This window comes from Periplaneta americana, chromosome 6 (genome assembly GCF_040183065.1).
Source record: "Periplaneta americana isolate PAMFEO1 chromosome 6, P.americana_PAMFEO1_priV1, whole genome shotgun sequence".
In the NCBI taxonomy this organism is placed as follows: domain Eukaryota; kingdom Metazoa; phylum Arthropoda; class Insecta; order Blattodea; family Blattidae; genus Periplaneta; species Periplaneta americana.
The window spans coordinates 142,885,663-142,902,706 of NC_091122.1; the positions used below are offsets into that span (position 1 = coordinate 142,885,663).

Consider the following 17,044-nt stretch of genomic DNA (forward strand, 5'->3'; position numbering starts at 1 on the left):
CAGGGCTGTTCCTGATTATTGCTGCGGCGTCCATAATGCGCACAATTAATTCTTCACGTGTGTTTACCTTAATCTGGTGCACAAGATCCTTCATCCACCCTCCTAAGTGTCAAATCTGGGGAACTGACTAGCGAGGAATGAGAACCTCCGCGACCAATCCAGCGGTGTGAGAAATACTAGTTTAGATGACCTCTCACTGCGAGGGTGAAATGAGCAGGCGCCCTATCAAGTTGGAAGTGCATACGAAGTCTCGTTGCAAGAGGAACATCGTCTAGTAATTGTGGCAATTCGTTTTATAAAGAGTAAGTACATGTCACCAATTAAGTTTCCGGGTAAACTGAATGGTCCTATCAGCTGATCATACAGAACACCACACTTTAGGCCTACATTTACACTAAATCAATGTCGAAAGTTGGTTTTGTCCGTGGCTTTAGGATTAATATCTGGCCATTCATGTAAGTTATTATTAATGCCATCCCAGCCATCGGCGTAGCTCAGTCGGCTAAGGCCTGCCGATCCGGAGTTGCGCTCGGGCGCGGGATCGATTCCCGTTTGGGCTGATTACCTGATTGAGTTTTTTTTCGAGGTTTTCCTCAATTGTAAGGCTAATATCAGGTAATCTATGGGGAATCCTCCGCCTCATCTCGCTATCACCAATCTCATCGACGCTAAATAACCTAGGAGTTGATACTGCGCCGTTAAATAACCATCTAAAAAATTCCAACCCGTGTGAATTGTGACTCATCACTGAACAGCGGTAAAACTCTCTACCATTTCCGTTTAACCAGATGCAGAACTCGACACGATGGACATGATCTTGTGGCTCTAAATGTTGCACTACAGTTTACTCACATGGAGTATCCTTAATACCTTTGACTGAGAAACACCGAGTCGCCGAGCTAAACGTTTTGTTGAAGTTTGAGAACTGTACAGCATTGAGAATGTTTTCTTCTTCTGCTACACCATGTCGTTGATGTCTTTCATATTGGGTACGAATACCGGGAGTGAACCAGTTTGCTTACTGTATTAAATGTTCCACTAGTAGTCTTAGGATTCGGAATTCTACGATTAGAAAAACGGCGGTGATATTCGGCCGCAGCAGCTGTTGCATTTCCTCCACACTTACTTACTTTTACTTACTTACTTACTTTTACTTACTTACTTTTACTTACTTACTTATGACTTTTAAGGAACTCGGAGGTTCATTGCCGCCCTCACATAAGCCCGTAATCGGTCCCTATCCTGAGCAAGATTAATCCAGTCCCTAGCATCATATTCCACCTCCCTCAAATCCATTTTAATATTATCCTCCCATCTACGTCTCGGCCTCCCCAAAGGTCTTATTCTCTCCGGCCTCCTAACACACTATATGCATTTCTAGATTCACCCATACATGCTACATGTCCTGCTCATCTCAAATGTCTGGATTTAATGTTCCTAATTATGTCAGGTGAAGAATACAATGCGTGCAGTTCTGTGTTGTGTAACTTTCTCAATTCTCCTGTAACTTCATCCCTCTTAGCCCCAAATATTTTCCTAAGAACATTATTCTCAAACACCCTTAATCTCTGTTCCTCTCTCAAAGTGAGAGTCAAGTTTCACAACCATACAGAACAACCGGTAATATAACTGTTTTATAGATTCTAACTTTCAGATTTTTTGACAGCAGACTAGATGACAAAAGCTTCTCAAACGAATAATAACACGCACATACATAATAAATAAATACCATATCGGCATATTCCTCACTTGTAATTATATACGGCATCTTGAGACAAATAACAAGCTGCTAACTCCACAATGTATGACCGTCAACTGAACATGTGAAAAATGATTCCCGATGCATTGGAAATAAGCGCATGCGCTGACATTTGAGAGCTTCATTCACTTCAACATGTTTAGAAAATCAATTATTATTTCTGAATTATGTGAGAGAGTAAAAAAATGTATTATGAAAATATATTCCAAACCATTTCAGGAAAATGCTCCATTAGTGGCGGTAAAACTTCGTGAATCACCCTGTATAAGCAAGACAGCTGTCCTATAAAATACACAACAGGAGAAACCCAAACTACGAAACAAGTGATATCCGGGAATATGTAATCACATTATTTATAATTTATTATGTATTTATGTGTGTGCATCATATCTACGTAGAACTAAAACTACTTTAATCGCCTTGTTACACAACATGTAACTAATCGGAGACATTTGGAAATACAGCTGCTTATTCTATCCTGTAATTATGCCTGGTATTCTAGTTGTTGCGCAGATTGTTTCTCTAGTTTCAGGCGTGACTGGAATATAATTTTGTCGTTTTAATGATATTTATCGTCACCCTTTAATGAAACATCTTGTTAATAACAATGTAATAAACTTAATAGAAAATAATACAAAAATGAGGTCGTTCTTTTGACGAAAATGTTGGGATTGGAATGATTTGTAAAAGTGCTGAAAAGTCAGGATACTTTCAAAATAATGGAAGCTTAATTAAAATAAAGCTTGAATTGGGGTTGCATGAAGTTAAAAATACCATACACAATACAATACAATACAAAATGGCTTTTAAGGAACCCGAAGGTTCATTGCCGCCCTCACATAAGCCCGCCAGCGGTCCCTATCCTGTGCAAGATTAATCCAGTCTCTATCATCATACCCCACCTCCCTCAAATCCATTTTAATATTATCCTCCCATCTACGTCTCGGCCTCCCTAAAGGTCTTTTTCCCTCCGGTCTCCCAACTAACACTCTATATGCATTTCTGGATTCGCCCATACGTGCTACATGCCCTGCCCATCTCAAACGTCTGGATTTAATGTTCCTAATTATGTCAGGTGAAGAATACAATGCATGCAGTTCTGTGTTGTGTAACTTTCTCCATTCTCCTGTAACTTCATCCCGCTTAGCCCCAAATATTTTCCTAAGCACCTTATTCTCAAACACCCTGAACCTATGTTCCTCTCTCAGAGTGAGAGTCCAAGTTTCACACCCATACAGAAGAACCGGTAATATAACTGTTTTATAACTTCTAACTTTCAGATTTTTGGACAGCAGACTGGATGATAATAGCTTCTCAACCCAATAATAACACGCATTTCCCATATTTATTCTGCGTTTAATTTCCTCCCGAGTGTCATTTATATTTGTTACTGTTGCTCCAAGATATTTGAATTTTTCCACCTCTTCGAAGGATAAATCTCCAATTTTTATATTTCCATTTCGTACAATATTCTGGTCACGTGACATAATCATATACTTTGTCTTTTCGGAATTTACTTCCAAACCGATCGCTCTACTTGCTTCAAGTAAAATTTCCGTGTTTTCCCTAATCGTTTGTGTATTTTCTCCTAACATATTCACGTCATCCGCATAGACAAGAAGCTGATGTAACCCGTTCAATTCCAAACCCTGCCTGTTATCCTGAACTTTCCTAATGGCATATTCAAGCGCGAAGTTAAAAAGTAAAGGTGATAGTGCATCTCCCTGCTTTAGCCCGCAGTGAATTGGAAAAGCATCAGATAGAAACTGACCTATACGGACTCTGCTGTATGTTTCACTGAGACACATTTTAATTAATCGAACTAGTTTCTTGGGAATACCAAATTCAATAAGAATATCATATAATACTTCCCTCTTAACCGAGTCATATGCCTTTTTGAAATCTATGAATAACTGATGTACTGTACCCTTATACTCCCATTTTTTCTCCATTATCTGTCGAATACAAAAAATCTGATCAATAGTCGATCTATTACGCCGAAAACCGCACTGATGATCCCCAATAATTTCATCTACGTACGGAGTTAATCTTCTCAAAAGAATATTGGACAAAATTTTGTACGACGTCAACAAAAGTGATATTCCTCGAAAGTTACCACAGTTGGTTTTGTCCCCCTTTTTAAAAATAGGTACAATTATGGACTCCTTCCATTGTTCTGGTACAATTTCCTTTTCCCAAATAGCAAGTACAAGTTTATAAATTTCGCTATATAATGCACTTCCACCCTCTTGTATTAATTCTGCTGGAATTTGATCGATACCTGGAGACTTGTACTTTTTCAGATTCTCTATCGCAATTTCGACTTCTGAAAGTGTGGGTTCGGGTATAAATGGCTCAGCAGTTTGTATTTCAATTAAAAATACCATTTCATACACAAACTAATAGTGTTTATTTATATATAAAATACTATTAATATGAAAAATCAAATATGTCCGTCAAATTTTCAAACAAACTTCTGTAATGAAGACACAGATTATAGAGCCTACACCTCAAACCATTTAGAGTTTTACACTCGAGACTTTGGCGAATATTCTGCACCATTCATAGCAACACTGAATGAGACCAGTTCGTGTCTATAGACACAAAGCTATTATTTCGATTAACGCTTTGCAGCACAAATGTAATTTCCTGTTTTTTTTTTTCATATCATGGATCATAACAAAACTTCGATCAATTTTTTTTTTTCAAAATGTTTAACTCTACAAACTCTGCACACAATTTCAAAACACAGATGACACCTCTATGTATCCTCAAGAGATAGTACCATGGTGGAACATCTGTGCTATAATTGTAGAGAAAGAAAGAAAACTGTGGTTCTTAGAAAAAAACTGTCTACTGAAGGATCCACTAGGAGGGATGGTGAACGGGAGAAGAGTTCGGGGCAGAAGAAGATATCAGATGATAGACGACATTAAGATGTAGGCCTATGGATCATATGAGGAGACAAAGAGGAAGGCAGAAAGTAGGAAAGATTGAAGATAACTGAACAATCACTATGCTGCAAAGTGTTCATATATTTTCCTTTTAAAAAGCGCAATACCACCCAAGATTAACTTGAACAGGCTTGATTTGTTGAATTTCAAAATAAGCGTTGCCAAAGAAAACGAAATGAAACAATTGAAAACTAGTATCGTGCCGTTAAATCTCATGCTTTCGTGAACCTTTTTTTTTTTTAACACCTCCTAATAAATTATATTTTGCCATGTTGATATGAAATTTATAAAGTTATGCTTTATTAAATACTTAAAAGGTCAAAATACAACAGTGTTCATAAGTGAAGATTAAAAATAATGGAGATAATTATTACAGTTGCCTGAACACTATTTATTTTATCAATAAATAGTGTTCAGGCAACTGTAATAATTATCTCCATTATTTTTAATCTTATGCTTTATATTTGTGTTTCCGTTGCTAGAAACAATGAGTGGATATTTCCATTTTTGTTTTATAAGTCTTGCAACGAGTAATTTTTGTAAAATTGTGTCCATTCGTTGTTCCTGGCAACATCGCACCGAATGCAAGTAATGGCAGTCCGTTGTCTGTCTACCTATTCTGTCTGAATCTGTTGAGTGACACTCATTTGTTTCATTTGAACGTACAGATATCCTTTGTGCCTGCAGAAGCATGAACGTTTGTACAGCTGCGCGTATTTATTTGAATCACTTTTGCGTGGAATTAATAAAAATTCAAGGTTCTGGCGCTCCTGTACAGACTGAACACACGAGTGAATGAGCGCTTTGTTTTACAATACCAGCGCGCAGCTGTAGCCTATGCCAATTAGTATTCAGTTACTAAAAATAACTGTCTTTGATTATTTTTCTTTCATTATCGAATAATATTGTTCCTGTTACCCTTTTCGCAAAGTCCATGACTGTCCCTCAGGAATAAGCAGTTATTGCGTCTACCATTGATCGTCGGATACCTGAACACATCACAATATCAATACGAATTCTCTCATATATTTAATTTTATTGATGGTCATAATTGAAAAAAATGATGAAGTGATTGAAGGGGAACGAGAGAAGTCCTAAACCAAAAAATCCCTCCGTCATCGTCTTTGTTCATCACAGATTCTGTTTAGGCTTGCCGAGTTTTGAACCCAGTCACTTGCAATGAATCTGTGCATTAACATTCTTCTATCGGTGCACTCCATTGCAGAGTATTAGATGATTAAATGATATACTTTAACTTTTTATAATCAGAAAACTTTATTATTATTATTATTATTATTATTATTATTATTATTATTATTATTATTATTACAATGCACGCTACAAACTAAACAACAGAAATATCTATATTCCATGTTTAACAATTCATTTACTATGTGAGTTTTATATTCAGTATTAAGAACCATTTTGTAATTAGAGCCTATATTCTGCGGGCGAAAGGCTACCGGTAACTAAAATGAAAATTAATTGACGTAACAAGGAATGTAGCCTAAAGATGAAGAAAGTCATCCAGTGATCAACTTACGTTATTTATTAAATACGGTATCGATACGTAATTTTTATATGCGTTTATGTTTGCTGTACTCTTTACGTATTTGTGTTACTTGCCGAATTGTAACTCGAATCGCACAAAATTCTTGCAGAATTGTCTTCTAAAAGTCGGTACGAAGGGAGATATCCCCTTTTGTTCTGTGCAACCATGAGTCAACGTAAGTCGCTATTACTCACGCATAATTTGTATTAACCTCACCCCCTACCTGGACAAGTCATTGCATGACGTCAGGACAGGTACGTGAAGACGTTTTGCTAGTGACTGTATTGGTTGATCACGCTTCGTGCCGTTTCGGACCTCCTCGGCTTTCCTCTGTTATACCCACTGAGTCCTACGAAATGTGGGAGAGGTGGGGAAAAAACTGTTTGTAATGTGTATTCATTCCCTCCTGAGACGGAGAAGCGTCTAGTTCGTTCGTTGAAGTCTCCGCGTATAACATGTGGGTTCAGTTTCTAGTGCTAACCATCGTGTGGTCCGCTGTCAGGGGCGAAGTGCCCTCGGAAGTGTTTGAAGTTACTTATGAGTGGAATAAACTTGATTTTAAATGGCCTGATGACTCTGTTAAAGCTAGATATCTCGCTAATTCGCAATATATACCAGAAAATATAACGATCTCCGGTGTGAAGGTTTGGCGCGATAGATTGTACATCACACTCCCTCGCTTACGTCACGGTGTTCCAGCCACACTGGTATCCATTCCGCTTGCTACGCCCGGAACCTCTCGCAGCGCATCGCCCCCATTGGAGCCATTTCCTTCATGGGAGATGCAAGAAGTGGGGAACTGTACCGCTCTCCAAAACGTGCAAAATGTAGAAATACATTCGGACGGTTATATGTGGGTCGTCGATTCTGGAAGAGTCAACATTCTGTCGGATGAACCCAACAACCGTTGTCCGCCCAAACTCGTTATTTTCGACCTCAGTGCCGGAACATCATCTACAAAATACGACATGATACATAAACAAGGAAGCAGTCAGAGTGACTACAATATGCAGAGTCCTAGTGTTCGGGTCGTCCAGTTTCCTAGCTCAGTGGTTTCCCAGGACAGCTCTTTGGTGGACATTGTTCTCGACATTGAAGGCGACGGCTACACTTACATAAGTGACGCAAGTGAGAGCGACCCAGGTCTCATCGTATACAGTTGGAAGGAAAACCGCTCGTGGAAAGTACGCGACATCAGATCGATGCGAGCATCTAAAATTCGCACGGTAATTAATGGAATGCACATAGAAGTCATGAGAAACATTGGCGGTCTTGCATTATCTCCTGTTTCACATAGGGGAGAAAGAGTTCTTTATTATTCGTCCTTGAGTAACTTATTGCTCTTCTCCATTCGTACCTCTTATCTAAGAGACGAGGAACTCGCTGTGGGCGATGTGTCCGCTTCTGTGAAGACTTTGGGGCAAAAGGAGTCCATCAGTGAAGGCATGGTCATGGACTCGCGCGGAGTTCTCTACTACGGTTTGCTACAGAATAATGCTATTGCTAGATGGGACACTAATCTTCCCTTTGATGGTAACCAACATAAGATCGCCTTGGACAACAAATTTCTCCAGTGGCCCGCAAGCTTTGGATTTGACTCTGACAGAGGAAACTTGACAGTCATTACCAATAAATTTCAGAACTTCTTAGCTGAGCGAGTGCAATTACACGAAGCGAACTTTAGAATTATTACTGCACACACTGGAAGCAAGTCATACCTTTATCAGCAACAAGAGAACGATAATTTTTCTCCCATATACATGCCTACTTCTACCGAAATTTGGGGCCGTAATTTTAATGACAACAAAGACTTAAATGGTTATACGGAACATCAATATGTTACTGATGGGATTGGTAATGACGCCAGCGACAAGAACAAAAACATCAACAATAACACCAGTGCTGCTATGGGATTGTCAGCGTCTATTATGACCTTCATCTCTGGTTTTGCTATTGTCAGAATCTTGACGGTGTAGATCCAGCTATAGGAAAGATGCAATGAACTTGAAGGTAATGCTTACAATTCCGTGACCGGATATGCTAGTGAGTCAATGAGAAAGTCAGGTTAAGGTTCCCATGAGTCAGGCTTTTAGTTAGCTTTATACCATTCTAGTAGTGTACGTTATATTGAAGAGGGGGGGAGGGGCATTAAACAATTGGAGCCACTAGACTAGTCTCGGTTTGGGTCATTCTGTGTTATTGAGATCAAATTATTATTATTATTATTATTATTATTATTATTATTATTATTATTATTATTATTATTTGTGTTTGGACAGATATACCCCTATTCCATTGAGCAGACTGTATATTATTATTATTATTATTATTATTATTATTATTATTATTATTATTTTTTTTTTAATTTTGTGTTTGGACAGATGTACCCCTCTTCCATTATTATAATTAGGTTATTTTACGATGCTTTCTCAACATCTTAGGTTATTTAGCGTCTGAATGAGATGAAGGTGATAATGCCGGTGAAATGAGTCCGGGGTCCAGCACCTATAGTTACCTAGCATTTGCTTATATTGGATTGAGGGAAACCCCCGGAAAAACCTTAACCAGGTAACTTGCCCCTACCGAGAATCGAACCCGGGCCACTTGGTTTCTCGATCAGACGCGCTAGCCATTACTCCACAGATGTGGACAGCAGACAGTATATTATGTTTTTAAAAGCACTTCTCCTGTATTTTGTTAAGTAAAAAGTATTTAAAGTAGATTCTTCGGTAAAACAATGCACTTATTTTAGAAGTTTAAGTAGAACTGTCTCTAAGCCTGAAATATTTTCTTCCGAAATGTAAACAATTAGAAGTAGGAAAAATATTTATTTTATATAGATGAACAGCCAAACAATCATGTACCGTATATAATCGAAAAAGGGCCACAGCTTTTATTCTTGGACATTCTTGAATTAAATTTTTATTGTTTAATAAAATATTCAATTGCTTATTTACACTCTCATATATTAATTTTGCATGTATTTCGTGTTGGATCATTTTTTTAGTTTTGAGGACCGAAAGATAAACATAAATTTGTAATTTGTTGGATCATTGTGTCCTTTTTTGCTAAGGAATCTGCTATCGCATTACCAAGAATTCCATAGTGTGAAGGAATCCATTGCAAAACTATTGTTTTGTGAAGAGATTGTGTTTGATACTTTAGTGAATATCAGCAATTCTTGTTGTTGTATAGGTTTTTTTCATTTCATTTATTGTATTCCATAGATCTTACATTAGCATTGAAGCAGATGTGAAACAAGTCAAAATTTTACAAGATTATAATTTTTTGAATTTGTAAGGTGAGACCGAGCATTCGCCATAGATTATTGGTATTTGCCTTATGGTTGGGGAAAACCTCGGAAAAAAAACCCAACCAGATAATCAGACCAAAGGGAATCTAACCCAAGCCCTAGCACAGCTCATTAATGGCTTGTATAGCTGATATAGAATCGCTAAATATAACAGCTTTATTAAAGAGGTTAATGTGATAGAAACGCTGTTTTAATGCAGAATAGACTGCCTCAAGTAAGCTGAAGTATGACCGAGAGATATATAAGAACAAAATAATTTTCTGTATATTCCAGCATCAGTCGTATTATTAAAGTTATTGCCAATTTTAGAGCCATCTGTGTAGATGTGTACCCATTCAGTTCCTGCGAATTTTGTATTGATAGTTTCTAGTACAATTTGTTTCAACGAATAGGGTTTTCACCTTGTTTTTTTTAATTTTTTTCTATGAAATTTATATTATATTGGATTTTTAATCTATTGACAGGATAAGGTGGAAAATGTAACTTTTTCACACTACATTTGATTTTTCTAATGGTAGGCTATATTGTTTTTTAGATATTTAACTTTCTGTACGAAACCTTGTTGGGTCTTTAAGTTTCTAGCAGTATCTGAGTAGGTTCTCCAGTAGTCTACATCAAGTATTCTTTACAGTTTTTCATATAAAATTAGGCTACATTGATTTCTGTCTGATTGTAATGGAATGTTATCTGTAAAACCTTGCAGAACTGATATAGGTGTGGATGAAACAGCACCTGTAATAATTAGTAATGCTTGATTTTGGACTTCCTCAATTTTATCTAAATTTGATTTTTATTTGCTGTAATAATTTTTTCACAACCATATTGGAGAACTGGTTTAATATGTATTTTATATGTTGTATTTAAGACTTGTCTAGAGCATCCCCATTTACTTCCAGCTAGTCTTTTCAAGATAGAAAGTTTTTTACTTGCCTTCTCCATTGATGTTTCCAGGTTAATTTGCTATCAAAAGTTACACCTAAATATATTTATAAACTTGTGTTTGTGTGATGGGTTCATGAATTATTCAATAGAAGTGAAACCATTGGTATTTGATGAGCTAGGGAGAAAAAAATCTTCATACAACAACATAATTTCTAGGATTTATCATTTGCGCACGTAACTACGAATTACAGGTTGATGTGGATATTTCCCCCCTTACAGTCAAAAGCATTCTCACCTCTCCTCATACACCACATACCCTGCCAGGTGTATTTCCTCCTTCTCATTGCATTTTCTTAGAAATGGCTGTGTGAATATATGTGTACGTGTACTTTCAGATTTATTATTATCCATCTTGATTACACAACGTTTAACACTATATCACTTCAGAATATGTATTATATGTCTTTCTCGTGTTCAATTCTATCGTACCTGGTTAACATGTTTTGACCTGTTATGGGTCTTCTTCAGAACTGAGACATCAGAAACATCTCAACACACAAACAACATAAATAAACAAATACAACCACACAGGCGTATACAAACTCAAATGTAACACCTGCAACAGCTTCTACGTAGGACAGACAAGCAGATCATTTCAAACACGTTACAAAGAACACATCACAGCCATAACAAAATTACAAAACACATCCACATATGCAGAACACGTCACAAATGCAGAGACATCTACAGAGACATCAACACAGACATGGAAATTCTACACATCCAACCACAAAGCCAGAAACTAAACACACTAGAACAATACGAAATATACAGACACACAAAAACACATCCAAATGAAATTCTCAACACACAACTCAATTTTAGAACACACACACTCTTTGACTCCACATTACACTATACAAAACAAAAGGTGCCAAGACCAGCAGCAACCAATTCTGAAGAAGGCCCATAACAGGCCGAAACATGTTAACCAGGTACGATAGAATTTAACGCGAGAAAGACATATAATACATATTCCGTTATTATTATTATCATTATTATTATTATTATTATTATTATTATTATTATTATATCTTAATCAATGATTTATTTTTGTAAGACTTCAAATTTCCAGCTTTACACACCTATTATGTAATTATGCAGTACACTCAGGTGGGGAACATGATGCTTGACAATAAAAGGGAAAAAGAAAGAAGAGACGAGAGGGGGTTCTGCATTTTGAATGGTATTTTTTATTAAAATTCGTATATATGGAGTAATTTGTTTCATTATTGTGTAACAATACAACAATTGTTTTTACAGTGACTTGAAATACAGCTTTTGATGTACAGCAGAGAAAAATACTAGGACGAAATGACAAATCGTATGCACACACATATATACATACAGAGACATGGACACACAGACGTACATTCATTCATCCATCCATTCATTTATTACCGGTAGTTTTTACTTAAACACTTTAACAGAAGTATGTGTAAATAATGTTGTATCGTCTGTTTTTATTGCAACTATGGAAGAACATCATATTAATCTCATATTTTGTATTCTTACAGGCTGCTGAAGTGCATAGGAAATAATAACAGGGATCAAACGGCATATAGTCAGCTCCTTCTTCCAGAAGATGAATCGGACAGTGAAGAAGTGGAAATATGTGAAAATGAGGATTGGCTAGAAAAAGCTATGCAGAAAGATGAACAACAAGAAGCGCAAAGACGAAGGATTAAGTCATGCCCCACCTAGCAGAGCTGTCTGAATTTCAATATTTAAACACATTAGTAATCTAAATTAATCTGATTCCAAACAGTGTCTACAATTTGGAGTGAAATTTCAACTATTAGATAAGCTACAACTTTTTGAGTTTGTTGTTCTTCATTTTGTTCAAGACGAATCAAAATGAATTCACAGAAAATATGCACGATTACATTCAAAACACAAGACACGTTTCCAGAATTACATTAAAAATAGAGGAGAGATAAAGCTATTCTGTTCACATTACCATGTAATAACAAACTATATTTCTACCATAAAAACTCATAATTTTTTTCCACATAAGTGGTCCCAAGTCAGAAATGAATTTATTCATATTATCAAGTTGAACAAATGTCATTAACTCATTATATTTCAAAGCCATATCATTTTCTCACTGTAAAAGAATGTATATTTTCATTACCAAAGCCAAAGAGAAGCAAATATATGCATTGAAACATATTTAATCTGCATGTCCCTTTATAAAATTGACTAAGCTTGATCTGTACTTTCGCTAATTTGACAGTCTTTAATATGACTCATTGCTCTTGTAAGAAGTATTGTATATAGTGTCCAAAGAACATATTGAATAGGAACCAACATTTGTTGTACAAATTTGTATTGAACTAAATCGCTAAATATGTTACACAATAAGTCTAAATAAGGCTTTCACTTTTGAACTGTGAAAATAGCCTCTATTCGGAGGAAGCATAAAGCCTCAGAAATTTTTCTCTGAACCCCAGAAAAATGTTGCGATGTATATGAATTATCGTTTTCATACTTCTGAAACTTCCACTTCATTTAAGTTAAGTACCGTACCAATAACGATTTCGGAGTAAACCTTAAATTGCTTATTACGTAATAATTAAGAAACTTTTATATGAACAAGTGTTATTGTAAAACATTTGACACTGAATGTTTTCAATCAAATACCAGGGCTAGTATCTTCTCAGGCCTACTTCCAAAACTAAAAATTCTAGTGACACCCCTGTGTAAGATTTATTTCAGGAATCTCAAGTTAATCCTACATTCATTCCTCTGCGTTGTGAAATAAGTGCCTCGAATATTGTTTGAATTTTAAATGAATCCTCTATATTTTAAGAAGTATAATCTTTATTGCATTTTTTGTTTATTTTGTATTGTGTACGTATTATATTCTTCTAGAATTTAATTTGTATCTTTATTTTATCATTATTCAATGCACAAAAACTACAAAAACGCTGTAGAACATTATTATGTTACTTAGTAACATATGCTACTTTGATACTATTTTTCAGTAACTTTGACAAGATAATGTTGAGAATCAAAATAGTTATACACCTGTAATTGAAAATTTTGATAATGTGAATCATTTTAGAACAACATATCAAGTTTCATTTGTATATAACGTTAGTTGTGGCTTTATGAAGTGCAATAATTTTATTACTTTCAAGAATTGTAGACAGTTTTCTTATATAACATATTTAAATTGGAAATACTTGTGAATACATAGTGTAAAATAAGTCCATTTTCTGCTCTGATATCCCTGTGAGATGTAAAATTAGAGTGCAAACACCAATGACAAAAAATGTAAACATTGCCGATTTTATAATATCAGTAAGCAATTTTTATTATTGGAGAATAAAGTTCACACTAACATTTTTCTTTTATCAGAAACTTTTTCTTCAATATATCCTTATGGAAACGTTGTCCAAGTATGTTGCAACATGTAGGCTAAGTACCAGTATGTAAGCAGATGGAATGCCAGTGCATCATGCAGTTCATTATATATATGGGTGAATTTGTGAGAGAAACATATCAAATTTGCGGTAATAATGAAGGTGAAATTATACAAGATCATCTACCTATAAGACTCACGATTTGAATGCCATTAGTAACTTTTCATGACAAGGGATCTTCGATATTCGCGAATAATTTTTTTTCACGAATTTATGCTAATTGAATCAAAAGAGTTAAATGTATGAAAGAGACCTGTTCTGCTACAGAATTGCTCAATCAGCAGAAATTCGTGAAAAAATCACTCACGAAAATTAGGTGTCCCTATTTATGACATATCGTAACTTACTTCTTGATAAAATATAATGTCGTTAGCACGTGTGAAAGGATGTAGCCTATTATAATGGCAGAAAACTTGACACTGTAAAACTCACTTTGTGACAGGAATTATATACATTCTCTGCGGCATCATCTGTACCTCCCCACCCTGGAATCATCAATGAATTGTCAAGGAATTTTCAAGATAATGAAAGTGTATTGCAAAGAATTGATCCATTTGCTCCTACTTCAACTAATTTCCTGAACTGTGAAAAAGTCCTGCTGTTCACCTCTTTCTACAAATCTGACTTAATGGCCCTAAAGGCAGAAATTCAATTGTTGCCAAAATGGTAGAGAGATACCACAGTCTAGATATACAGTCACGAAGCTCAATATGTAATAAAGATGCATCCAAAGGTAGTTGCTAACCATTAGGATCGCTACTATCGCCTCATTACAGACAATGCGAAATAGTACCTGCACAGTCTATTGTTCCTAGCAACCTCAACAAGCCAAGCTTCGTGACTGTATATACTAGACTGTGGAGAAGGTAACAATGTGAAGACACTTACTGATTTCGTAACAATGATCACGAAATTTAAAATTGGATTTAACGAAACATATGGCCATGATTTTATTGGCTCTCCCAGTTTCAGGTGCTGCCTGTGAAAGAACCCTTTACTGCCTCAAGAAAATCAAAACTTACCTGCAAACAACCAAGACATTGAACCCAAGATTGTCTCTTCTTGCTATTTTGGTAATTAAAAAAGAAGAATATCGTCGGTGAAGAAACAATACCGCGTAACTGACTTTTTGACGATTTTTTGGTTTTTGGTGCGTTGGCATCCCTAACACTGCGAGCACCATTTGATAGCGCGGGAAAGTGTAATTTCACCATGTAAATGTGAGAAAAAGGAGTTGAAACAATACTGCATATCTGAATCCCTGAAAATATTACTGAAATTCCGCGTAACTACATTACATGCAATACCACCTAACTGCATTCAGGGTACATTTGTTGGAAATACCGCGTAACTGAATAAGAAAAATTTCAACACAGAAGAATAAAATAATGCTGTAGGCTATTTTATGGACAAAGTGTGCGAGCTGTGTACCTCCAATTAGATATTTTCTTACAGTAATGCGTACGGCAGAAAATAGTTTAATATAACCAAACTGAATTAAAGGAGTTTTACATTTCTTTGAGTAACAAACTGAAATGTAATACATGCTCATTTAATATGGGTAAGTTGATATGGGTCATCGAAGGAAAAGACTGAATTTAATGTTTCTCAGTTTCTCAACAATGCTACGGATACACGCACGTCAATCTGTGTGCCGCAAAGCATCGTTTTTCCAGCCAATTCGAGCTGTATGCACTTATCTGACACATCAATACCGGTACTTCTGTACCTATTAGTTACTGAGTTTCGTTGTAATAAGTGTACACAATATTCTGTGAAAACTGCAAGAAAGGGAGAGCCTACGTTGGGTATAAAAGACTGAAAACTGGAAAAGTAACGCATGACACATACAGGGAAGCAAGGAAACTAGAGGCATCATGTAATTCCAAAATGTGTCAAAAATCAGAATTCAGACAATGCAATGTAATTGAGAATGTTGAAAGACAAGAGATTTTTTATATATCTTGGAATAAAATGACCTGGGATCAGAGAAAACAATATGTGAACGGTCTTGTGGATGTAATCCCGACAAAACATCCTGGAAAGAGTACTAGTGAATCAGAAGAAAAGGTACTTTGTTGTATCATTTCCATGTGGGCAATGAAAAGTTTCAAGTGTGCAAGAAACTGTTCTTGAATGCTCTTGCAATAAAAGATTGAAGTATCAGGTATTGGTTAGAAAATTCAAAGCATGGAATGTCCTTTTGTTCTACTATTTTCCACACTCATGCCAAAAAGGACAAAAAGGAAGAAGGTACACAATTTCTCTGGACATGTTTGACAGTCTCCCTAAACTACCTTACCATTATTATCGACAGTCATCAAGCAAACTTTATTTAGAGCCTACAGTTCATTCCAAAATTCAGTACACGATTTGTATAAACAGAGATGTGCACATGAAAATACTGACCCTCTGAGCAGAGATATTTCAACCTGCTTTTCCAGGAAAGTAACATCAGCATTTATAGCCCGAAGAAAGATCAATGTGACATCAGTTGTAGTTACAAAACCGGGAAAAAAAGGTGAAGCTGTATGGCTGCAACATGATGGAAAGAAGAAGGAACCTCGAAAAGAAAGAGAAAAGGATAAAGAGGATGCTGAAATGGAACTGGGCAATGTATTCACCATGGATCTCCAGGCAGTCAAAATAGTTCCATACATACAGGCAAGTTCTGTGTAATATAAGACTAAGTTATGTGTGCATAACTTTACAATTTACAACTTGAAAAATCATGATGTCGTATGTTACTGGTTCGACGAAACGCAGGGAGAACTGGTGGCATTGGTTTTCGCCAGTTGCGTCATAGATGCATTGACTGACTGCATAAAAGAAAATCCTCTGCCAGTAATTTTGTACTCTGATGGATGTACATACCAAAATAGAAATGTAGTCATGTTTAATGCCCTCCTTGGTCTAGCAATTTCTGTATTGATTACTCAAAAATATCTAGAAAAGGGTTGCACTCAGACGGAGTGTGACTCAGTTCACAGTGTAATTGAATGCAAGTTAAAATGTTTCAATAACAAGAGAAGCAAGAAAGAAACCCACACCTTACTATGTTAAGCATTTAGATTATTCTTTCTTCAGAAATTATGC

The 17,044-nt window shown here is 36.0% G+C and overlaps 1 protein-coding gene across 3 annotated transcripts in view; it reads left to right on the plus strand.

The window, feature by feature from the left end:
- Positions 1-12,692, plus strand: part of LOC138701872 (protein yellow-like) — an 83,180-nt gene extending 70,488 nt beyond the window's left edge. For 2 of the 3 annotated variants that reach the window (XM_069829205.1, XM_069829207.1), the window contains one exon: positions 12,038-12,692. In XM_069829205.1, the coding sequence (XP_069685306.1) occupies positions 12,038-12,224 (187 nt within the window). In that variant the 3' untranslated portion in view covers positions 12,225-12,692. Of the gene's footprint in view, positions 1-6,643; positions 8,276-12,037 lie in introns of those variants that run through there. The other variant, XM_069829206.1, reaches the window with a different exon arrangement.
- Positions 12,693-17,044: the final 4,352 nt, after the last annotated feature.